Source organism: Clarias gariepinus, chromosome 12 (genome assembly GCF_024256425.1).
Source record: "Clarias gariepinus isolate MV-2021 ecotype Netherlands chromosome 12, CGAR_prim_01v2, whole genome shotgun sequence".
Lineage (NCBI taxonomy): Eukaryota > Metazoa > Chordata > Actinopteri > Siluriformes > Clariidae > Clarias > Clarias gariepinus.
The window spans coordinates 29,867,855-29,894,483 of record NC_071111.1 but is presented as its reverse complement, the minus strand read 5'-3'; the positions used below and the strand labels follow the sequence as shown (position 1 = coordinate 29,894,483).

At 39.0% G+C, this 26,629-nt stretch overlaps 1 protein-coding gene across 1 annotated transcript in view; it reads left to right on the top strand.

Moving 5' to 3' along the window:
• The window catches only part of LOC128534133 (NACHT, LRR and PYD domains-containing protein 12-like), a 192,121-nt gene that overhangs the window by 137,442 nt on the left and 28,050 nt on the right, over window positions 1-26,629 (top strand). Inside the window, exons 7-8 of the mRNA XM_053508431.1 lie at window positions 16,130-16,303; window positions 17,887-18,060. Of these exons, the coding sequence (XP_053364406.1) occupies window positions 16,130-16,303; window positions 17,887-18,060 (348 nt within the window). The remainder of the gene's footprint in view (window positions 1-16,129; window positions 16,304-17,886; window positions 18,061-26,629) is intronic.

Below are 26,629 nucleotides of genomic sequence, written 5' to 3'. Positions count from 1 at the left end.
ATTCTAATGACTTGGTGTGTGTTCCTCAGTCCACAACAAATAAGTCATTAACACATCACTTATCTCTTCAGATAAATGTTGAAAACGTGTAAGACTGATCATTTATTCAATTCAATTCAATTTAATTTTATTTGTATAGCGCTTTTAACAATTGTCATTGTCGCAAAGCAGCTTTACACAATCAAAAGAATGATTTAAGTCTGTATGGAATGTGAGTGTGTATGAATCAAAATGGTCAGATAGTCCCTGATGAACGAGTCGAGGGTGACAGTGGCAAGGAAAAACTCCCTGAGATGGTAATAGGAAGAAACCTTGAGAGGAACCAGACTCAACAGGGAACCCATCCTCATCTGGGTGAAACAGAGAGCAGGAATTGATCTGCATTCATACCGTGTGTTAGGTGGCAGGCAGTTCAGTATAACAGTTGATGTGAATTGATGTAAATATGGAGTCCAGTTAGTTATTGCAATTTATTCCCTTTATAATGAAATTGTACTTTTCTCTTTAGTTCTAATAAACTGATTTCCAGGTTAGGAAATAAAACCAGTTTCTGGAAATGTCACTGTATTTTAGATCATCTGAATCTTTATTAAATAAATAGTCTTTATGCTGTTTTGGAATTTTTTTTTTGTTTCATCTGTGTTCTAACATTATTTAATGTTGCACAGAGATAAAAATCCTCTCCTTTTCCCCAGACACTTCTGTCTGTCTGTCTCTCTCTCTCTATCTCAGATTAAAGATTAAAATTCACAGGCAAGAACAGCTGCTGTTTGTTTAATACTACAGACTGTATACGGGAGAAACTAAATAAGATCAGGATAGTGTTAGGATCGTGTCAGAGTAAGAAGGGAAACACATTAAGCGATGCTCCCATCATGCATAGTGTCCACTGTACAAACCTCTGGAGACAGTGTTATGATCTGGGGTTGATCAGTTACTCATGTTTAGACTAAGTAACAGGTTATCACATTTATGGAGTTTTTCTTCCTGATGGTACGGCCATATTCCAGGACTCAGATTTACATTACATTTTTATTTATGGTATTTGACAGAAAACTTATAGAGAGCATCTTAAATTTTTTTGTCAATGCACATCTGAGCAGTTGATGGTTAAGGCTTTGCTCCAGGGCCCAACAGTGGCAACTTGGTGGTGTTGGGGTTTGAACCTGAGACCTTCTGATCATTAGTCTAACACCTTAACCAGTAGATTGAGTGACTAGATGGTAAAAGCAGGGTTTAGGGAGCATGAGAAATCATTTTTGCACTTTATCTGGACACCACATTACACTTTGTAATCAAAGCTAAAAGGTTCTTATTAGTGTGTATGATCAGATAATATAATTAATGTACATAAAAATGTCAGAACTACAATCAGTCCACACTGGTGAGTCAAAAGTAGCTCAAGTTCTCATGAACACTGGGGACCTGGGACCTGCTTCCAACACACACGCTGCTAATGTACACCTGGTTTAGAGACGAGGACAAAATAACATGTAAAACTGAAAACACTTCTGATTATTACACACTTTTTGTCAGATCCTTTTTAAAATGCACAAAAAGCTCAGCACCTCTGATCCTCTGTTTTCATCTCATTCTCCTGTAGAACTTTTATTCTCTGTGAAGTTAAACCTGCAGAAGCTAATGAACTCAATTTGTAGACATTTTTACACTCCATGAGTTTTATCATTCAGGAACATTTTATTTACCAATAAATTATTACCAGGTCATCTGATTTAAAACAGATGTAAATGTTTATTTTTAATGAATGTTTTATACCTTTTACATCATATCTTTTCATTCATGCTAGTATTTGTTATTCACACAGTTTTCTGGCGTTTACTTTCTTGATTCTGCATTAAAATAAATCTATATACGATGGATAAGAGAAAATAAATATACCACTTAGTCTGATCATTTAAATTACATTGTTAATTAGAATAATCAGGTGATATTTAAGCAATTTCACTGGGAGATTTATAAAGTTCTTTGTATGTTGAATATTAAATCCCCATGTCAATGTGAATAATGAGCTCATTTTACAAACACATCGTCTTTAAAGTAAGTCTTAAACCAAGATTAAGATCTGTTGTTGAAGTGTGTGTCATTGTGTCTCTACAGGTTGTATAATTGTGGTGTCTCAGATGAAGGCTGTGCTGCTCTGACTTCAGCTCTGAGATCAAACCCCTCACACCTGAGAGACCTGGATCTGTCCTGTAATAATGTAGGAGACTCAGGAGTGATGTGTCTCTCTGATCTACTGGAGAATCCTCTCTGTAAACTGGAGAGACTGAAGTAAGATCACATTTTAAAATATTAATAATAGAACTGTCTAATGATCCACCAGGTCGTAATAATAAACACATTGTGTATTAATTAAACACAGACACATTTGTTCTGGTCAATACTGAATAAATCATTGTGTTAATTCTGATAGATTCTGTTGAGAATGTAAGTGAAAGACATTCTAATGACTTGGTGTGTGTTCCTCAGTCCACAACAAATAAGTCATTAACACATCACTTATCTCTTCAGATAAATGTTGAAAATGTGTAAGACTGATCATTTATTCAATTCAATGTAATTGTATTTGTAAAAGCGCTTTTAACAATTGTCATTGTCGCAAAGTAACCTTTCTTGTTAAGTTTCCTGATAAAGCAGTGTTTCTGGTGTGTGTGTGTGTGTGTAAGAGAGAGAAAGTCGTCCCACACAGTAGCCCCCTTAAATAAGAAAGAAGAGAGCGGGAGTCATTCCTCATCTCCCTTTTACTGTAGCTACACATACACTCTCACACACACACACACACACACACACACACACACTTATCGTGGAGACTTATCCTGTGTCCATCCACTTTAAACATCAGCTGGAGCAAAAAACAATCTTTAAAACACACACATTCTCTGTCTGAGTCAGTGTTGTTCTGAGGAAAAGCTAAACTCCTCCCACTTTCCAGAACATTCTGTAGAGCGCAACATCTTCCAAACGCTCAGAAAACTCAATCTGTGTCTGTGTGTGTGTGTGTGTGTGTGTCTGTGTATGTGTGTGTGTGTGTGTGTGTGTGTGTGTGTGTGTGTGAGTGTGTGTGTGTGTGTGTGTGTGTGTGTGTGTTAGGGGCGTGGTCATTAGATTGTACCTCTCCTTGGATTTATACGGATTAAATAAACTGAATATTTATTTCTGACTGAAGTTTAATTTAAAGTTAGACACATTTAAGTGAATCTTTCTATAGATATATTTCACGTGTGTGTGTGTGTGTGCAGTATTTGTAGAGTTTGAGTTCATTTTAGCGACGTGTTTCAGAAAGATATTGGTGGAGACTGAGACGACTGAAAGCGAACCCTGTTTATTTTATTTTTACAAAAGCACAAGGTTTAGTGGATATTGTAAGTGACATAAATAAAAGTCGACCCTTTACAGATTTAAATGATGTGAAAATAATGATTGGTGATAATGATAATAATGAATAATGATGTGAAATTAAAATGATTTAAACCTATTTATACAATCACAAATAATTTTAGTCCCTTTTATTTTTTCCCAGAATCAGTTGTGGTTCAGTTGGAGTGAACGGTGTGTCAGCTCTGGTGTCACTGTTCAGCTCAGAATCCTCAGGACTGAGAGAAGTGCATCTGACCCTGGAAACACTCGATCTGTCCGGGAATAAAGTGGAAGACTCAGTAGTGAAGGATCTCTCTGTTGTACTGGCGAATCCTCACTTTAAAGTGGAGAATCTGAGGTAAGATCATCTCTCTGAGAGTCACATGACCTGCTCCTCAGTAACACACATTCTCTAACAGTGAGACTGAAGCAGAGGTTTTAGGTTCAACATCACTCACACCCAGATTTCCCCCATGGGCCAGTTGACGCTGCTTACTATTTGATTTTTTGGGGAAAATGTTCAGAACGACCCTCTTGCTCGCCTTCCCACTTTATTTAGGACAGTTTCACATATTAACCTTAAAAATAGCTTTGGACATTTTAGCTTTGAGGAGTTTTGGGACTAAACCGTTTTGATCATCTAACATGGAATAATTTATTTATTGTTGCACTCTCTGGTATCACCCAAATATGCATTGGTTCTTTTCTAAGTCTGCTTTCTCTCAGTGGTTTCTTCCTCATGCCACCTCGGGGAGCTTTGTCCTCACCACAGTCACCTCCGTCTTGCTCTTTATTGACCAAATTTATAAGTTGGAGCAAAAAGCTGTAAAAAAAACAAAACGGTGTATATCCTTTTCTAAAATGAATGATTTTAAAAGCTTCTTAAAAACACATTTAAAAACACTTTTTTTTTAAAGTAAATCCTAATCCAATATAAACATCTGTTGATGAAGAGTGTGTCATTGTGTTTCTCTACAGGTTGCAGGATTGTGGTGTCTCAGATGAAGGCTGTGCTGCTCTGATTTCATCTCTGAGATCAAACCCCTCACACCTGAGAGACCTGGATCTGTCGAAGAATAATGTAGGAGACTCAGGAATGAAGTTTCTTTCCACTATACTGGAGAATCCTCTCTGTAAACTGGAGATACTGTGGTAAGATCATCATACTCACATTCATGCCTGAATCTCTAGTGTGAAAGGAGCCTCTCTCTGACTAGTTATGTCGACGTTACTGAAAGGAATTTAAATTTGTGTCCACACTTTTGTACGATAGTCAGATTATCATTGTGAATAACTGTGACGCCTCCTCCTCTACCAGTTAGCCGAGGCTGGTGTATGTAGCTGTATCCAGGAGGACCAGCTTCATTTAGAGCTACATACTCGTCCTGTTTAATCCAGGTTTCTGTTAAACAGAGTAAATCAAACTCCTGATCTGTGATAGTTTCATTAACAATAACTGCTTTAGATGTGAAAGATCTAATATTTAACAGTCCTAGCTTCGGATCAGAGGTGCTGGCTGTGTGTTCATTATGATCTGAATTTGTGGTATCTATGTTAATTAAATTACTAAAACAGACTTTCTGGGTCTTTCTAAAGTTTTGCTTAGCTCGGGGAACAGACACAGTATGTTTAATATGATGAACCCTGAGTGACGACTCTATGCAGCTGGCAGACGGTTGGTTTAGCCTGTCTGTCTGCTCCCTGGCCTGGGCTCTGGATTGTCACCGATTTAACTGGGCCTCTTCTGAGACTATGAGTTATAGTACAGGAAATGAGAGCAGCACCTTCCCGAGTGGGATGGACACCGTCCCGCCCTAACAGGCCAGCTTTGCCCTTAAAGGTCTTCCAATTGTCTATAAAGCCCACATTATTTTCGGAGCACCACCTGGACATCCAGCGGTTCAGTGACCATAACCTGCTGTAAGCTGTCACCATATAACATTGGGATGGGGCCAGAGACATCGGACATCAGACATCACCTCCGCTAATTTAAACACCTCTGAAAAGTTACTCTCACTAACCTCTGATTGACGAACATGTATATCAGTAGCTCCTGAATGTATCACTATCTTAGAGAGCCTATGCTGCCCTAGAGCCCTAAGATTACCTGCTATATTCGGTGCTCTGGCTCCTGGTATTGGGTAATAAAATTTAGTAATTTACCTAACACCTAACCACTGCTGCTGGAGCCCCTAAAGGTCTGGCTAATTTAATGTGCCTCAGTAAGAGTCCCCTATAACCAGAGCTCTTTCAGGTTTCACAGTGGATGCATCACTGAGGAGAGAAAACCTGTTGGACACGTGAAGTGTGGAGGAGGTGTGCTCCCGTGGGCTAGCCTTAGCGTTAGCTTTGACTGAGCGGGTATGCCACCGAGTCGTCACCCACTCGGCCCGCTGTAAGAGCTCTAATGCCGGAGTCGGGGGCTGGCATTCTTCACCTGTGGCACTGAGACTTTCTACTACAGGAGTAGAGTCTGCAAATCGTGCCAGAAAAGTGTGCATTTCAGACACCAGTGTTCATGAAGGGATAACAATCTGACATGGTGTGAGTGTTGTGTGTACAATGAGTGTGTAAGAACGCTGCTCAGCAGGAGGGAATGTAGTGGGTGCAGTAACATCATGTCAGCTTCATGAATGAACAGTGCTAGTGTAATCTTCCTAAAGACACTAGGGTTAGGATTAGGGTTAAGGTTAGGCTGACAAGTAGTTACATGGACACGTTCCAAAACAATGTTCCTGTCACAGAGAGCTTTGGGAGTGGTTAATATAAAATGATTCATGTTCATGGTGAAGAAGAACCTCCTGGGTTAACCTGGGCTTCACAGCTGTGTTCAAGGTTCTGTACAGTGACATTGAGAGTGCAATGAAAGCTAACAGTGGTTTATGTGAACCTTTTTAAGTCTATAGGGGTATTAGTCAGAGCTGGTCTGTCCAGCTTGCTATACTCACTAGCCATAGGAACTTTGCTTTTTAAGATAAGAAGTAAAATCTTTGGTCCATCAATACCAAGCTTCTAAACAACTTAGCATGAAGACACTTAAAGTGAGAGTCTTAAATATCTGGGAGTGGACCTAGGGGACATTAACCATGTGAAAAAGAACTGAGAAAGCAAGATTAGAGAATTAAAGAACGTTAAATAAATAAATAAATAGAAATGGCTTGTTCCAAAAAAGTCGTACAAAGAAAGAACTTTGGTTATAAATCATTGCTATGGTACAAACTAGGCTGCATCAATCCACTTCCCAAACTAGTAGCGGCTCTACAGACCATGTTAGTGGATTTATACTTGTAGAGTCTTTTATACTTACTTTAATTTCTTCACCTGGAGGACATACTGTAGCAGCAGGGATAGGGGCGCGTACGGAGTGAACGAGGAGTGACAACATGTTGAGGCACACGCCCATTATAGACACATGCAGATGTTTTCAAAGTAACGTAATTAATAATCTGATCACTTTTTACATGTAATAATCAGTAACATAATCAAAGTACAATTTTAAAGTAGTAATTAGTAATTTGTAGTAGATTACTTTTTTAAATAACTTCCCCAACACTGGAGACTAAAATAAACCTCTCTTTGTCTTGCTCTGATTAAAGGTCATAGTCAGTCTGTTCCCTGTTTTAGCTTCAGCTGCTGATGGTTTAATATCACACACAACAGATGAGAGAAACTAATTAAACTGTCAATCTAAATAATAAACTCATTTTACATTCACACTATCTTCAAAGTAAATCTGAAAGCAAGATGAAAAAGTTTATGGAGTGTGTTGTTGTGTCTACAGGCTGATTGATTGTGGTGTCTCAGATGAAGGCTGTGCTGCTCTGACTTCAGCTCTGAGATCAAACCCCTCACACCTGAGAGACCTGGATCTGTCCTATTATCATGTAGGAGACTCAGGAGTGAAGTGTCTCTTTGCTCTACTGGAGAATCCTCGCTGTAAACTGGAGATACTGAGGTAAGATTATATTATATATATTAAACCAGTAATACCAAAACATGATCTAATCCACCTCCAGGTCATAATAAAAAACGTTCAGGAAAAAAATCTCGATCTTGATTGATGTATAGACGCATCTCATTTCTGACGGAGATTCACGTGCATGTGTTTCCCTGCATTCAGATCACACTGTAATTTCCAATCAGATGCTAGAGGAGGGACAGTACCAGCCAATCAGAAGCTGGAGGGGGTACATGCTGACAACCTGTTTCTGATTGGCTCCTTTTCATGCTCTCCGTGTTCCTCAGTGCGCACGCGTCAAACTCTTACACTTTCTTCTCTTCTTTTGTTTAGCAGCGAGTATAGACTTTATCACTGCATGTGTTAGTTTATCTTATTATCAGAATAAGGTAAATTTCTCACATGCGCGCACACACACACACACACACACACACACACACACACACACACACACACACACACACACATATATACTACTGTGTGAATAGAGACAGGTATGTACCACATACACCACAGTCACCTCCGTCTTGCTCTTTATTGACCAAATTTATAAGTTGGAGCAAAAAGCTGTAAAAAAAACAAAACGGTGTATATCCTTTTCTAAAATGAAAGATTTTAAAAGCTTCTTAAAAACACACTTAAAAACACTTTTTTTTTTAAAGTAAATCCTAAGCCAATATAAACATCTGTTAATGAAGAGTGTGTCATTGTGTTTCTCTACAGGTTGTATGATTGTGGTGTCTCAGATGAAGGCTGTGCTGCTCTGATTTCATCTCTGAGATCAAACCCCTCACACCTGAGAGACCTGGATCTGTCGAAGAATAATGTAGGAGACTCAGGAATGAAGTCTCTTTCCACTGTACTGGAGAATCCTCTCTGTAAACCGCATAGTCTGTGGTAAGATCATCATACTCACATTCATGCCTGAATCTCTAGTGTGAAAGGAGCCTCTCTCTGACTAGTTATGTCGACGTTACTGAAAGGAATTTAAATTTGTGTCCACGCTTTTGTACGATAGTCAGATTATCATTGTGAATAACTGCGACGCCTCCTCCTCTACCAGTTAGCCGAGGCTGGTGTATGTAGCTGTATCCAGGAGGACCAGCTTCATTTAGAGCTACATACTCGTCCTGTTTAATCCAGGTTTCTGTTAAACAGAGTAAATCAAACTCCTGATCTGTGATAGTTTCATTAACAATAACTGCTTTAGATGTGAGAGATCTAATATTTAACAGTCCTAGCTTCAGATCAGAGGTGCTGGCTGTGTATTCAGTGTGATCTGAATTTGTGGTATCTATGTTAATTAAATTACTAAAACAGACTTTCTAGGTCTTTCTAAAGTTTTGCTTAGCTCGGGAAACAGACACAGTATGTTTAATATGATGAACCCTGAGTGACGACTCTATGCAGCTAGCAGACGGTTGGTTTAGCCTGTCTGTCTGCTCCCTGGCCTGGGCTCTGGATTGTCACCAATTTAACTGGGCCTCTTCTGAGACTATGAGTTATAGTACAGGAAAAGAGAGCAGCACCTTCCCGAGTGGGATGGACACCGTCCCGCCCTAACAGGCCAGCTTTGCCCTTAAAGGTCTTCCAATTGTCTATAAAGCCCACATTATTTTCGGAGCACCACCTGGACATCCAGCGGTTCAGTGACCATAACCTGCTGTAAGCTGTCACCATATAACATTGGGATGGGGCCAGAGACATCGGACATCAGACATCACCTCCGCTAATTTAAACACCTCTGAAAAGTTACTCTTACTAACCTCTGATTGACGAAGGTGTATATCAGTAGCTCCTGAATGTATCACTATCTTAGAGAGCCTATGCTGCCCTAGAGCCCTAAGATTACCTGCTATATTCGGTGCTCTGGCTCCTGGTATTGGGTAATAAAATTTAGTAATTTATCTAACACCTAACCACTGCTGCTGGAGCCCCTAAAGGTCTGGCTAATTTAATGTGCCTCAGTAAGAGTCTCCTATAACCAGAGCTCTTTCAGGTTTCACAGTGGATGCATCACTGAGGAGAGAAAACCTGTTGGACACGTGAAGTGTGGAGGAGGTGTGCTCCCGTGGGCTAGCCTTAGCGTTAGCTTTGACTGAGCGGGTATGCCACCGAGTCGTCACCCACTCGGCCCGCTGTAAGAGCTCTAATGCCGGAGTCGGGGGCTGGCATTCTTCACCTGTGGCACCCAGACTTTCTGCTACAGGAGTAGAGTCTGCAAATCATGCCGGAAAAGTGTGCATTTCAGACACCAGTGTTCATGAAGGGATAACAATCTGACATGGTGTGAGTGTTGTGTGTACAATGAGTGTGTAAGAACGCTGCTCAGCAGGAGGGAATGTAGTGGGTGCAGTAACATCATGTCAGCTTCATGAATGAACAGTGCTAGTGTAATCTTCCTAAAGACACTAGGGTTAGGATTAGGGTTAAGGTTAGGCTGACAAGTAGTTACATGGACACGTTCCAAAACAATGTTCCTGTCACAGAGAGCTTTGGGAGTGGTTAATATAAAATGATTCATGTTCATGGTGAAGAAGAACCTCCTGGGTTAACCAGGGCTTCACAGCTGTGTTCAAGGTTCTGTACAGTGACATTGAGAGTGCAATGAAAGCTAACAGTGGTTTATGTGAACCTTTTTAAGTCTATAGGGGTATTAGTCAGAGCTGGTCTGTCCAGCTTGCTATACTCACTAGCCATAGGAACTTTGCTTTTTAAGATAAGAAGTAAAATCTTTGGTCCATCAATACCAAGCTTCTAAACAACTTAGCATGAAGACACTTAAAGTGAGAGTCTTAAATATCTGGGAGTGGACCTAGGGGACATTAACCATGTGAAAAAGAACTGAGAAAGCAAGATTAGAGAATTAAAGAACGTTAAATAAATAAATAAATAGAAATGGCTTGTTCCAAAAAAGTCGTACAAAGAAAGAACTTTGGTTATAAATCATTGCTATGGTACAAACTAGGCTGCATCAATCCACTTCCCAAACTAGTAGCGGCTCTACAGGCCATGTTAGTGGATTTATACTTGTAGAGTGTTTTATACTTACTTTAATTTCTTCACCTGGAGGACATACTGTAGCAGCAGGGATAGGGGAGCCTACGGAGTGAACGAGGAGTGACAACATGTTGAGGCGCGCACGCCCATTATAGACACATGCAGATGTTTTCAAAGTAACGTAATTAATAATCTGATTACTTTTCACAAGTAATAATCAGTAACGTAATCAAAGTACAATTTTAAAGTAGTAATTAGTAATTTGCAGTAGATTACTTTTTTAAATAACTTCTCCAACACTGGAGACTAAAATAAAACTCTCTTTGTCTTGCTCTGATTAAAGGTCATAGTCAGTCTGTTCCCTGTTTTAGCTTCAGCTGCTGATGGTTTAATATCACACACAACAGATGAGAGAAACTAATTAAACTGTCAATCTAAATAATAAACTCATTTTACATTCACACTATCTTCAAAGTAAATCTGAAAGCAAGATGAAAAAGTTTATGGAGTGTGTTGTTGTGTCTTTACAGGATGGAGCATTGTGGTGTCTCAGATGAAGGCTGTGCTGCTCTGACTTCAGCTCTGAGATCAAACCCCTCACACCTGAGAAAGCTGAATCTGTCCTATAATCATGTTGGAGACTCAGGAGTAAAGTGTCTCTCTGCTCTACTGGAGAATCCTCTCTGTAAACTGGAGACACTGAGGTAAGATTATATTATATATATTAAACCAGTAATACCAAAACATGATCTAATCCACCTCCAGGTCATAATAATAAACGATCAGGGAAAAAATCTCGATCTTGATTGATGTATAGACGCATCTCATTTCTGACGGAGATTCACGTGCATGTGTTTCCCTGCATTCAGATCACACTGTAATTTCCAATCAGATGCTAGAGGAGGGACAGTATCAGCCAATCAGAAGCTGGAGGGGGTACATGCTGACAACCTGTTTCTGATTGGCTCCTTTTCATGCTCTCCGTGTTCCTCAGTGCGCACGCGTCAAACTCTTACACTTTCTTCTCTTCTTTTGTTTAGCAGCGAGTATAGACTTTATCACTGCATGTGTTAGTTTATCTTATTATCAGAATAAGGTAAATTTCTCACATGCGCGCACACACACACACACACACACACACCCACACACACACACACACACACACACTAACATATATACTACTGTGTGAATAGAGACAGGTATGTACAGTACAGTACAGTTGTAATTGGGATATAACTTTTATATAACTATTATAACTGTTTTAGTAAAATAAACCTGACGTGTTGATTCTAGCTCTTCCAGTGGAGAAAAATCCTGATTCCCATTTTAGCCTCCCTATTCCTCAGTCCACAACAAGACAAACTGTCTACAACCAGAGCAAAATCAGAGCTGCTCCTCTGCCTGAGATCAAAAGAGTGAAGAGTGTCATTGTGTCTACAGGTTGGAGTCGTGTGGTGTCTCAGATGAAGGCTGTGCTGCTCTGACTTCAGCTCTGAGATCAAACCCCTCACACCTGAGATTCTTGGATCTGTCCTATAATCATGTTGGAGACTCAGGAGTGAAGTGTCTCTGTGCTGTACTGGAGAATCCTCTCTGTAAACTGGAGACACTGAGGTAAGATCATCTCTCTGTGAGTCACATGACCTGCTCCTCAGTAAGACACATTCTCTAATAGTGAGACTAAAGCAGAAGTTTTAGGTTTATTATCAATTTCAATGCTCTTCCTGCCGTAACCCTCCCATTATATCCGGGCTTGGGACCAGCACTGCATCTAGTGGCTGGGGTTTGGGGTTTGGCTGGGAATTGAAGAACCAGGCCTTCCGCATGGCAGATGAGAAACCTACCACTGATAACTAAAATAATATATGTTTTTTTTAAAGTTTTTTTCCAAAGAATGCATTAAATATATAATGGCAGTAAAAGTGTATTCTACACTATGATGGTTGAACTTGAACCCTGACCTTCCAATCAGTAACTGTTTGATCCACCACTGCCCCATTATCCACCAGCGGGGTTTAACTTGTTTCCTCTTTATCTTAAAACAACGATGCTTTAGTTCTTTAATTAGTCCAGTCTTTTAACCTGTTTGTTCTTACACTTCGCTTATACAGAACTGTTTCCAAAGCTTCAATTTTGCACAGATATTAACCACTAACGTCATTAGAGATGAGAATAAATAAATCAATTCAGTTACGTATCATGATTCTTTTATGTAGCAATCCATATACGTATCGCCATGCTGACTGCCAAATCGATTTATTGTAAATACTTATTTTAAAATTATTTATATATGTTTGCATTTGAGACAGTAATATGTTGCAGTTCCTCTATAATCCTACAGATGGTGCCCTCAACTAGTGATTCCCTTCCCTAACAGTCATGCTTGTCATCACATAGCTGGTGTTCTGTCGAAACATGCTACTCGCTGATGGACGCCACAAAAACAATCCTATTTCCCTTCACAATATTGTTTTTCCAACTTTTATGCGCAACACTATATGTTTATGTTTTTGTACCATATTTCGACAAAAACTCCTGAACAACACAAACCTTTTGTACAACAGCAATGCATTCTGGGACTCTGCTAGAGATCCATCAGTGATCCTTCAGGATTTGAAATCCCTGAAATGCTCCTCTCTCTATGAAACTTCACTGGAACTCTGACGTCAGCGTGACACTCCAGTATAACTGCTCTCTTACGGCCAGAATAATAGAAACACACCAACACATTAGCACCAGAGTGACTATAAACAACCTCAAATATTTCAACAGGCACCTGTTTGTGTTTCAGACTGGAGGTAGACCTTAAAACTAGAAGAACGGACAAAATGTAAAATTTGTGAATAAATTCTAATAGTAACATTGACTAAGGTACTGAGCGGGAAAATATATATATACTCAGGAAAAAAAAGAAACATCCTCTGACTTTCAACTGTTTTTACTTTCAGTAAACTTAACGTGTAAATATTTGTATGAACACTAAAATAGTCAACACCATAAGACATAAACTAAAAATGTTTCCCAATGTGTCCCTGAATGAAGGGAGGCTGAAAATCTAAAGTACCAGTCAGTATCTGGTGGCCACCAGCTGCTTGAAGTACTGCAGTGCATCTCCTCCTCATGGACTGCCTATTGCGGACAGTCTGAGCACTGATGGAGGGATTGTGTGTGACTCGGGCAGTTGTTGTGATATTCGGATGTACCCATCTTGTGTGGGTGTTGTTACACGTGGTCTTCCACCGCGAGGATGATCAGCCGTCCTTCCTGTCTCCCTTTAGCACCGTCTTAGGCGTCTCACGGTGCGGACATGGCGATTTATCGCCCTAGCCACATCAGCGGTCCTCATGCCTCCCTGCAGCATGCCTAATGCACGTTCACGCTGATGAGCAGGGACCCTGGGCATCTTTCTTTGGGTGTTTTTCACAGTCGGTAGACAAGTCTCTTTAGTGTCCTGCGTTTTTAAAACTGTGACCTTAAATGCCTACTTTCTGTAAGCTGTTAAGGTCTTAACGACCATTCCACAGGTGCATGTTAATTAATTGATTATAGTTAATTGAACATGCATGGAAAACATTGTTTAAACCCTTTACAATGAAGATCTGTAAAGTTATTTAGATTTTTACAACATTATTGTTGAAATACACAGTCCTGAAAAAGAGACGTTTCTTTTTTTGCTGAGTATCATCTTGAATGTGTGATCTTGCTCATTATGCTTAATATGTGCATAATCCAGATGATTAAGAGTAATCAATGAAATGACATAAGGGAAAGAGCTGATCAACAATATAACAGACACCAGCAAAATCTGGCAAATCAAGACCCCAAGTTATACAAAATGTCACCCAACCTGACAAAGATATTAAGTATTGACACACACTGCTAAACTCTGTATATTCTGTATATTGTAATGATATTTGTACAGAATGTAAAGTAAGTGTCCAATTTGACAGTTTAATTTTAATAAATGAATTATTAAGATGTACACATGTGTAAAAGGTTAGTCGTGCTGATCAACTAGGGACACCTGGGTGGACTGTATGATGTGACTGGTGGTTGGAATTTGTTTAAATAAAGAAGCTAGATTTCAAATTTAAATCTTTTTACAAAGCAGTTTTGTAATGGAGTTTAGTCATCAGCAACCTACATATCTACATCTCTTCATTAAACACATGGTTGATTAAAAGTGAAACTTTATTAAGGCAGTAAGTTAAAATAATTTTCCCACGGGTGTGAGATATACCTGTGGTCGTAGCCAGCGGGGCCGTGTTACCTGCAGCACAAAAGTGGTCTATTATACACAACTAACAACAAATATATATGACATTTAACACAATATGTAGATTTATTTTATTTTCTATTAATTTCACATTTCAGAGATCCAACCTACTAACCCTCCTCATATATGATGAAGTATATAAAAATACTAAACAGTCTTTAGTGTAGACGGCACTGTTTGTCAGAGAGCCCTAGCCCTGAAACCCCAAAGCATTTTTAGCCATTTTTTGCATTATTATGTTTTAATAAATATACTGTATATGAGTCAGGATTGTGCAATATAGAATTACATTTTTTAGCACAATATAATCTTCAATACAAAGAACTCAATGTAAATTTAACTTTAACTAACTATACACACACGACTAAGCAAAAATTGTAAAAAGGATCATGTAGGCAAGAAATGGAACAGATGTATGAGATCACGTGTGACCATAATAATAACAATGATAATAATAATAATAAGAAGAAGAAGTAGAAGAAGAAGACATACATTAACTATACAGTCTTAAATAAAGTGACCGGTGATGAAAACCCTCTCTGTCAGCAGACATACATTTTACATCAAGGACATAATATATATCAATATGTGCATGTGTTTTTTGTTCTACATTTTTTTATTGTCATTCCAGTAATAAAATGTACATTTTCTAAAAGTAATGATGAGTTTAATTCTACATATCAGAAAACCCAAATGCACAGTTTACAAGCTCTGTATACTTGATGTGGGAAACACTGCTTTAGGGGAAACAAAAAATCTGTTTATTCTGTGAGTGAATGTTCTTTCAGTGTCTCTGTCTAGTTGTTATAAACAGGGTCGCCGAAAGCAGCTGTAGACATGACGAGCAGGATTAAAACCATGCAGTTTTCCTCAATAGTTATTTCACTAAGATCCTAAAACAGTTTCGTATTATTTAACATTTTGTCATGAAGTTTATGAATAAACCCACTGACTCAAACACGTTCCTACAGTAACACAGAGCTGAAGGTGAGAACAGGATCAGTAGGTGTGTGTATGAAAGGAGATCACAGTGCACCATCACTACTGTATGTTTAATATACAGATATAATTAAAATAATGTCGTTTTTTGATAAGGTGCTAATTTACACCTGGTTTAGAGAGGAGGACGAAATAACAAAACTGATGAGTGTTAATCTCACACACTTTATTATATGAATATGTAACCAGACACACTTCTGATTTTTACACACTTTTTGTCAGATCCTTTTTTAAAATGCACAAAAAGCTCAGCACCTCTGATCCTCTGTTTTCATCTCATTCTCCTGTAGAACTTTTATTCTCTGTAAAGTTAAACCTGCAGAAGCTGATGAACTCAATTTGTAGTTGTGACACTCAGTTTAATAATTTTAATTACATTGTTAATTAGAATAATCAGGTGATATTAAATCTCCATGTCACTGTGAATAATAAGCTCATTTTACACACACATCATCTTTAAAGTAAGTCTTAAACCAAGATAATCTGTTGATGAAGTGTGTGTCATTGTGTCTCTACAGGTTGCAGTGGTGTGGTGTCTCAGATGAAGGCTGTGTTGCTCTGACTTCAGCTCTGAGATCAAACCCCTCACACCTGAGAGACCTGGATCTGTCCTATAATAATGTAGGAGACTCAGGAGTGAAGCGTCTCTCTGCTCTTAAGGATGATGAACATTACAAACTACAGACACTGACGTAAGTAAAGACCTCTTTTAATTAATGTTGCAAAAGTATAAGAATGATCTGTTAATCCCTTTAACATTAATGTGTACATTTCTCTCAAGATATCAGATTAGTAAATAAAACCTTTATTGACATTAATAATAATTTATTGACAAAAAAAATCTTTAAATCTTTAACATCTTACAGAATGTCAATATATTTTAAATAATCTGATTTTTTTCCATTGGTTTAAAAGGTGTTTTATTTTCAGTAAAGTGTTGATATAAAATCCATGTGAAGTCAGAAGACAGGGAGTCAGACTGAGTCTACAAAATGTCACAAATGAGTTGATGAGAGTGATTGTAAATGAACTCGTCTCCTTGTGACACTCTGGACAAGCAAAGAAAACAACTAAGGACGAGCTGAAACTACTAAAATTGGGCTAAGAACTGTCCAATGCATTATTAAAACCTGAAAGGGTCGTAGTGAACCAACATCTTTGAGAAATAAATGCAGTCAGAAAAATATCTTGAATGAGTGTGTTGGGAGATCACTTAAACACTTAGTGAAAACACTCACTCATCGTCTTTACAAGGGACCTGGGGCCTATCCCAGGAGATTTAGGGCACGAGGCGGGGTACACCCTGGACAGGGTGCCAATCCTTCGCAGGGCTCACACACACACTCACAGACTCAGTCACACACTATGGGCAATTCGGGAACGCCAGTTAGCCTAATCTGCAGGTCTTTGGACTGTGGGAGGAAACCAGAGTACCTGGAGGAAACCCACCAAGCACGGGGGAACCATGCAAACTCCATGCACACAGACGGGAATCGACCCTGGCTGGGAATTGAACCGGGACCCTGCAAGGCGACAGTGCTAATCACTACACCACCGTGCAGCCCTTAGTGAAAAGAAATTATTAAAAACAATAGTAGAACCCGCAGCTATGTTTAATAGTGAAAGCAAGAACATGTTCACACACACAATGTGAGGACAATCCAAGGGATTGGGACTAAACAGCTGTGTAGCCTTAAGAGATCAGGGAGGCTAATCAGAAAAAAAAGGCTTCAAGTTATAATCGGGGTTTCAGGACTCAACTTTTAAAAAAATGTTCTGGGAGCATGAAGAATCATTTTTAAACATGAACTAAACACCACATTGTGTATCATAATAAAAGCTAAAGAAACTTAAATGAAATAATGGATTGTACAAAATAGTGTGTATGATTTTTATAGTCTTTTGTCTATTGAATTTTTCTCACTAGTTTTGTCACTAAGATAAAAAAAATGGTCTTGTACTATTCAACATTTTGTTATAAATAAAGAATACCTATAAATAAACTCACTGACTCAAACACAGTCAGACAGAAACACAAAGCTGAAGGTGAGAACAGGATCAACAGGTGTGTGTATGAGAGAAGATCACAGTGCAGGTTTACAATTAAAATAATGTACATAAAATATCACAACTGCAAAGAAATCAGTCCAGACTGGTGAGTCAAAAGTAGCTCAAGTTCTCATGAACACTGGCGACCTGGGACCTGATCCACTTTAAAGTAAGTTTCAAACCAAGATAATCTGTTGATGAAGTGTGTGTCATTGTGTCTCTATAGGTTGGAGCGTTGTGGTGTCTCAGATGAAGGCTGTGCTGCTCTGACTTCAGCTCTGAGATTAAAACTCTCAGACCTGAGAGACCTGGATCTGTCAGGGAATAAACTAGAAGACTCAGACGTGAAGTGTCTCTCTGTTCTACTGGAGAATCCTCACTGTAAACTGGAGAGACTGAAGTAAGATTCTATTTTAAGAACATAAATTAGAATAAAAAGTCTGATTACTGACAGTCTGATCTTCTCAATAAAGTGTGTGAATGCTGTTAGATTTTGTTACAAAGACTGCATAGTCCCCACAGAGAGAAATCAGTTCACACTGGTGAGTCAAAAGTAGCTCTCATGAAAACTGGGGACCTGGCACCTGCTCCCAACACACACGGTGCTAATGTACACCTGGTTTAGAGAGGAGGACAAAATAACATGTAAAACTGACGAGTGCTAATCTCACACACCTTATTAAATTAGGCAGAATCAACAATAACGGACTATAAAGCACCAACATCCAGTACGATGAATGCGGACATGTCTTTGGCTTCGAGGCTGCAGCTGAAGACGATAGCGATGCTCATGCTAGCGGTGCTAACGGCTGCAGACAGGAAGACACTGCCAGCACCGGAAACGCGTTCATCATCTCCGAGCATGACGTGAGGAGAGCCTTCAGAAGAGTGAACACCAGGAAATCAGCAGGACCAGACGGCATCTCAGCAGACCAGCTCGCACCTGTGATCACAGAGATATTCAACCTCTTCTCAGTAGTGATGAATTGCTTTGAGCGGCTGGTCAAGGACATCATAATTTCTTCTTTACCGGACACACTTGACCCATTACAGTTCGCTTACCGTCCAAATCGTTCAACTGACGATGCCATCTCTCACCTCCTCCACACATCACTCACTCACCTGGACACTAGGTGGGGGAATTATGTTTAAATGCTCTTCATCGTCTACAGCTCAGCATTTAACACCATAATTCTCTCTACACTCACCACCAAGCTGGAGCACCTGGAACTCAATTTATCTCTGTGCCAGTGGATCTCTAATTTCCTAACTGGCAAACCACAACTAGTAAGGATGGGTGGACATGTCTCATCCCTCACTCTTAGCACTGGAGCCCCCCAGGGTTGTGTTCTAAGTCCCCTGCTGTGGCCCGGCAGCGTCTCTACCACCTCAGACGCTTAAGAGACTTCAGACTGCCCTCTAAGGTGCTCAGGAACTTCTACTCCTGCACCATAGTGAGCATCCTGACGGGAAACATGTCAATCTGGTTCGGGAACAGCACCATGCAGGACAGACGAGCTCTACAGAGGCTGGTGCGATCAGCTGTGCGTATCATCTGCATCGAGCTCCCTGACCTGCACTCGATCTACAGCAGGCGGTGCTGGACCAAGGCCAGGAAGATCGTAAAGGACCTCAGCCATCCCAACAATGGACTGTTCTCTCTGTTGAGGTCAGGAAAGCGATTCCGCTCCCTGAAGGCCATCACAGAGAGACTGAGGAGGAGCTTCTTCCCGCAGGTGATACGGTCTCTAAACCAGATTAACACACAGGATAAACAATCTCTGCGTCTTTGCACATTGCACAATTCACAGTTATGGACATTATACAGGACTAAACCACTCTGCATGTTGTACACTACACAGTAATGGACACTCATGCACAGTTGCACATACCGCAGACATTCATGCACATTTGCACTTTTTTTTTTATATTTCTTATAATTTTCCTAAAGTTTTTTATATTTTGTTCTATTTATCTCTTGTTAACTGTTTTTACATTTTAAGGTCACTGGAGGTCATTTAAGCATTTCACTGCATATTGTACTGTGTATGACTGTATGTGACAAATAATATTTGAATTTAAATATGTAACCAGACACACTTTAAAATGCACAAAAGTCTCAGCACCTCTGATTTTCTGTTTTTATATCATTTTCCTATAAAATTTTTATTTTCAGTAAAGTTAAGTCTGCAGAAGCTGATGAACCTAATAAATGAACAATTGTTTCACTCAATGTGTTTAATAATTTAGGAAAAAATAATTTACCAACAAATTATCACCAAGTGTTTTGGCTTAAAACAGACATGAATGTTAATTTTCTTTAAAATAAGTGTCCTATTGTTTTGTGGTGTATTTTTTATTTATGATAGTATTTGGTTTTCATCACGATTTTGAATTTTACTTCTTTAATTCTGCAATAAAATAATTCTGTACACAATAGATAAGAGAAACTAAATATAACTCTCAGTATGATTATTTTATTTACATTGTTAATTAGATTTGTTAATCAAATGATATTAAATCTCCATGCCAATTAATGAGCTCATTTTACAAACACATCGTCTTTAAAGTAAGTTTTAAACCAAGATTAAAATCTGTTGATAAAGTGTGTGTCGTTGTGTCTCTACAGGTTGTATAATTGTGGTGTCTCAGATAAAGGCTGTGCTGCTCTGACTTCAGCTCTGAGATCAAACCCCTCACACCTGAGAGACCTGGATCTGTCCTGTAATGATGTAGGAGACTCAGGAGTGAAGTGTCTCTCTGCTCTACTGGAGAATCCTCTCTGTAAACTGGAGACACTAAAGTAAGATCACATTTTAAAATATTAATAATCGAACTGTCTAATGATCCACCAGGTCATAATAATAAACACATTGTGTATTAATTAAACACAGACACATTTGTTCTGGTCAATACTAAATAAATCATTGTGTTAATTCTGATAGATTCTGTTGAGAATGTAAGTGAAAGACATTCTAATGACTTGGTGTGTGTTCCTCAGTCCACAACAAATAAGTCATTAACACATCACTTATCTCTTCGGATAAATGTTGAAAATGTGTAAGACTGATCATTTATTCCCATGATAATGAAATTGTACTTTTCTCTTTAGTTCCAATAAACAGATTACCGGGTTAGGAAATAAAACCAGTTTCTGGAAATGTCACTATATTTTATATCATCTGAATCTTTATTAAATAAATAGTCTTTATGCTGTTTTAGAATATTTTTTTAGTTCCATCTGTGTTCTAACATTATTTAATGTTGCACAGAGATAAAAATCCTCTCCTTTACCCCAGACACTTCTGTCTGTCTCTCTCTCTATCTCTCTCTCTCTCTCTCTCTCTCTCTCTCTCAGATTAAAGAATAAAATTTACAGGCAAGAACAGCTGCTGTTTGTTTAATATTGCAGACTGTATACGGGAGAAACTAAATAAGATCAGGATAGTGTTAGGATCGTGTCAGGGTAAGAAGGGAAGGACATGAAGCGATGCTCCCATCATGCATAGTGTCCACTGTACAAGCCTCTGGAGACAGTGTTATGATCTGGGGTTGATCAGTTGCTCATGTTTAGACTCAGTAATGTGAATGTACTGAATCACCAGGTTATCACATCCGTGGAGTTTTTCTTCCTGATGGTACGGCCATATTCCAGGACTCAGATTTACATTACATTTTCATTTATGGCATTTGACAGATGCCTTATAGAGAACATCTTACATTTTTTGTCAATGCACATCTGAACAGTTGACGGTTAAGGCTTTGCTCCAGAGCCCAACAGTGGCAACTTGTTGGTGCTGGGGTTTAAACCTGAGACCTTCTGATCATTAGTCTAACACCTTAACCAGTAGATTGAGTGACTAGATGGTAAAAGCGAGGTTTAGGGAGCATGAGGAATAATTTTTGCACTTTATCTGGACACCACATTACACATTGTAATCAAAGCTCAAAGGTTCTTATTAGTGTGTATGATCAGATGATATAGTTAATGTACATAAAAATGTCAGAACTACAATTAGTCCACACTGGTGCGCAAAAGTAGCTCAAGTTCTCATGAACACTGGAGACCTGGGACCTGCTTCCAACACACACGCTGCTAATGTACACCTGGTTTAGAGAGGAGACAAAATAACATGTAAAACTGAAAACACTTCTGATTTTTCCACACTTTTTGTCAGATCCTTTTTAAAATGCACAAAAAGCTCAGCACCTCTGATCCTCTGTTTTCATCTCATTCTCCTGTAGAACTTTTATTTTCTGTGAAGTTAAACCTGCAGAAGCTAATGAACTCAATTTGTAGACATTTTTACACTCCATGAGTTTTATCATTCAGGAACATTTTATTTACCAATAAATCATCTGATTTAAAACAGATGTGAATGTTATTCCTTTTTAATGAATGTTTTATACCTTTTACATCATATCTTTTTATTCATGCTAGTATTTGTTATTCACACAGTTTTCTGGCGTTTACTTTCTTGATTCTGCATTAAAATAAATCTGTATACAATGGATAAGAGAAAATAAATATACCACTCAGTCTGATCATTTAAATTACATTGTTAATTAGAATAATCAGGTGATATTTAAGCAATTTCCCTGTGAGATTTATAAAGTTCTTTGTATGTTGAATATTAAATCTCCATGTCAATGTGAATAATGAGCTCATTTTATAACCACATCGTCTTTAAAGTAAGTCTTAAACCAGGATTAAAATCTGTTGATAATGTGTGTGTCATTGTGTCTCTACAGGTTGTATAATTGTGGTGTCTCAGATGAAGGCTGTGCTGCTCTGACTTCAGCTCTGAGATCAAACCCCTCACACCTGAGAGACCTGGATCTGTCCTGTAATAATGTAGGAGACTCAGGAGTGAAGTGTCTCTCTGATCTACTGGAGAATCCTCTCTGTAAACTGGAGAGACTGAAGTAAGATCACATTTTAAAATATTAATAATAGAACTGTCTAATGATCCACCAGGTCATAATAATAAACACATTGTGTATTAATTAAACACAGACACATTTGTTCTGGTCAATACTGAATAAATCATTGTGTTAATTCTGATAGATTCTGTTGAGAATGTAAGTGAAAGACATTCTAATAACTTGGTGTGTGTTCCTCAGTCCACAACAAATAAGTCATTAACACATCACTTATCTCTTTACATAAATGTTGAAAACGTGTAAGACTGATCATTTATTCAATTCAATTTAATTTTATTTGTATAGCGCTTTTAACAATTGTCATTGTCGCAAAGTAACTTTTCTTGTTAAGTTTCCTGATAAAGCAGTGTGTGTGTGTGTGTGTGTGTGTGTGTGTGTGTGTGTGTGTGTGTGTGTGTGTGTGTGTGTATAATAAAAATGTCGAGGATTGAGTGGAGAGGGACACAGATGATCTTATACACAGAGACACATTTATGACATGAATATGGCCGTGAAAAAACTCACATTCAGGATCAAACAGTGCAGACAGGAACCAGTGCACGATGGAAAAAGGGTGTTATGTTTGTAAAAGCCGAAACTTACACCCTACACACAGTCATACATCTCTGTGTTACACTCGAAAAGCAGCTCTAGTTTAACTGAAGACACAAGTGAACATCACACACCTGCATTTCCACACACACACACACACACACACACCCTGTGAGCAGCAGTGGGAACACACTCCTGTCCCCCGAGGTCAGTCCATGTGCTGCTTGTACACAGTCACAGGTGCAGACAGAGACTTATCGTGTGTCCATCCACTTTAAACATCAGCTGGAGCAAAAAACAATCTTTAAAACACACACATTCTCTGTCTGAGTCAGTGTTGTTCTGAGGAAAAGCTAAACTCCTCCCACTTTCCAGAACATTCTGTAGAGCGCAACATCTTCCAAACGCTCAGAAAACTTAATCTGTGTGTGTGTGTGTTTGAGTGTGTTTGAGTGTGTGTGAGTGTGTGTGAGTGTGTGTGAGTGTGTGTGTGTGAGGGTGTGTGAGGGTGTGTGAGGTGTGTGTGAGGTGTGTGTGAGGTGTGTGTGAGTGTGTGTGTGTAGGTGAGTCTGTGTGTGTAGGTGAGTCTGTGTGTGTAGGTGAGTGTGTGTGTGAGTCTGTGTGTGTGTGTGTGTGTAGGTGAGTCTGTGTGTGTGTGTTAGGGGCGTGGTCATTAGATTGTACCTCTCCTTGGATTCATACGGATTAAATAAATTGAATATTTATTTCTGACTGAAGTTTAATTTAAAATTAGACACTTTTAAGTGAATCTTTCTATAGATATATTTCTCGTGTGTGTGAGTGTGTGTGTGCGTGTGCGTGTGAGTGTGTGTGCGCGTGTGCGTGTCTGTGCGTGTGTGTGCGTGTCTGTGCGTGTGTCTGTGTGTGTGTGTTAGGGGCGTGGTCATTATCACATAAAGATTGTACCTCTCCTTGGATTCATACGGATAAAATAAACTGATTAATTATTTCTGACTGAAGTTTAATTTAAAATTAGACACTTTTAAGTGAATCTTTCTATAGATATATTTCTCGTGTGTGTGTGTGTGTGTGTGTGTGTGCGTGTGTGTGTGTGTGTGTGCAGTATTTGTAGAGTTTGAGTTCATTTCAGCGACGTGTTTCAGAAAGATATTGCTGGAGACTGAGACGACTGAAAGCGAACCCTGTTTATTTTATTTTTACAAAAGCACAAGGTTTAGTGGATATTGTAAGTGACATCAATAAAAGTCGACCCTTTACAGATTTAAATGAAAATAATGATTGGTGATGATAATAATACCATACCATACCATACCAACTTTATTTATAAAGCACTTTCCAACCCACACTGGACCAAAGTGCTGTACAGAATCAAATAAAAGACATATAAAAAAAATTTAAAAAAAAAACAGCAACTATATAATAAGAACAAATGACACAAAGTAGAGTAAATAAGATAAGTAAAGTAAAACAAATGAATCAAATGCCAGCATCTCGCAAGTCATCAAAGGCTATGGAAAAAAAATGGGTTTTGAGAAGAGATTTAAAAACAGCAAGGGAAGAAGCCTGTCTAATGTGCAAAGGCAATTTATTCCACATTGTTGGAGCTGCAACAGCGAAAGCCCGATCCCCTCTAAGCTTACGCTTAGTTTTCGGCACACACAGGAGCAGCTGATCAGCTGACCTAAGAGAGCGGTAGGGCGAATATGGGTGAAGCAGCTCAGACAGGTAGGTCGGGGCTAGACCATTTAATGCTTTAAAAGCAAACAGGAGAATTTTAAAATGAACCTTCAAATATACAGGGAGCCAGGGAACTCGCTGAAGTTGAGCAATGGAGGAAGCATTAACCCCCACATAGAGTGCATTACAGTAATCAATTCGAGTGGTGACAAAAGCATGAATTACTGTCTCAAAATGCTCCCTAGGGATAGCAGATTTTATTTTAGCCAGATTTCTCAATTGAAAGAAGCTTGATTTAACAACATCCCTAATCTGACTGTCAAACCTAAGATCCGCATCCACTTTGACACCTAAATTTGAGATGACTGGTTTTTCATACTGGGACAAAGAACCCAGATCCACAAAAGGGTTCTCAGAAGATCCCCCAAAGACCATCACCACTGTCTTTTTTTCATTAAGTTGTAAAAAATTGAGGGTCAACCAGGACTTTATTTCCTCAAAACACCTAAGTAAAGGTCTCACCGAGTAGGCATTTTTCTTTTTAAGAGGAAAATAGATCTGACTATCATCAGCGTAACAGTGGAATGAGATGCCATGTTCTGCTCCACCCACTGCTCCAAACGAGAAAGCAGAATTTCATGATCCACTGTGTCAAATGCAGCAGTTAGATCTAAGAGGACGAGAACAGCACAGTCACCGGAGTCAGTGGCTAAAAATATATCATTAAACACTTTTAACAAAGCTGACTCAGTGCTGTGCAAGGTTTTAAAACCAGATTGAAAAACTTCTAAAATATTATACTTTTCCAGAAAAGCAATTAATTGACTGTACACAATCTTCTCAATCACTTTAGAAAGAAAGGGAAGTTTCGAAATAGGTCTGTAGTTCTCGAGAACTGTGGGATCTAAAACAGGTTTTTTAATGAGAGGTTGGATTACAGCATGTTTAAAAGTTTTAGGTACCAGACCTGAAGAGAGACTACTGTTAACAAGAGCAAGAACAGCTGGGCCAACAGTAGGAAACACTTCTTTAAACAGCCGAGGAGGAACAACATCATAAGGAGAACCAGAGGGCTTCAAATGCCCAACAATCTCCTGTAAAGATAACATAGTCACAGGCTCAAACTTATCAAAAACAGCACGGCAAGGAACCGAGACAGAGGGGTCATGAATTAACGCTGGGGATGATATTAGGGCCCTAGCAGCAGAGACCTTATCAATAAAAAAGTTAAGAAAATCTTCGCAAACGACTGGGGAAGACTCAATACAGTTCGTCTGCGGAGCATTGAGTAACGAGTCAATAGTCTTAAACAATACACGGGGTTTATGACAGCATGATAGAACAATATCAAAGAAATAATTGCTCTTGGCATCCTTCACAGTTTTCTGATAACGACTCCAACAGTCGCGTAAAATTTGAAATGACACCTGCAATTTGTCCTTTTTCCATTTACGCTCAGCTCTACGGCACTCGCGTCTAACTGCACGCGTCACATCGTTCAACCAGGGCTCAGACCTAATTTTTTGGTGCCTAGTTTTTAAGGGAGCCACGGTGTCCAGAACTGTTTGGCAAGCAGAATGAAACCATGAGCTAATCTCCTCAGTACTGTTACACATAGCATCAGGAACAGGACAGTTCTGAGTAAAAACGGCAGAAAACTGAGCAGCAGTAGTAGAGTTGATATTACGACAGCGCCGAACAACAGCGCGAGGTTTAACTGTAGTGTATGCAAGATCAACCTCAAACAGTACAGGCATATGATCAGAAAGCACTGCCTCACAGATCTCCAAGTTAAGAACAGATAAACCGTATGATAAAACAAGATCAAGCGTGTG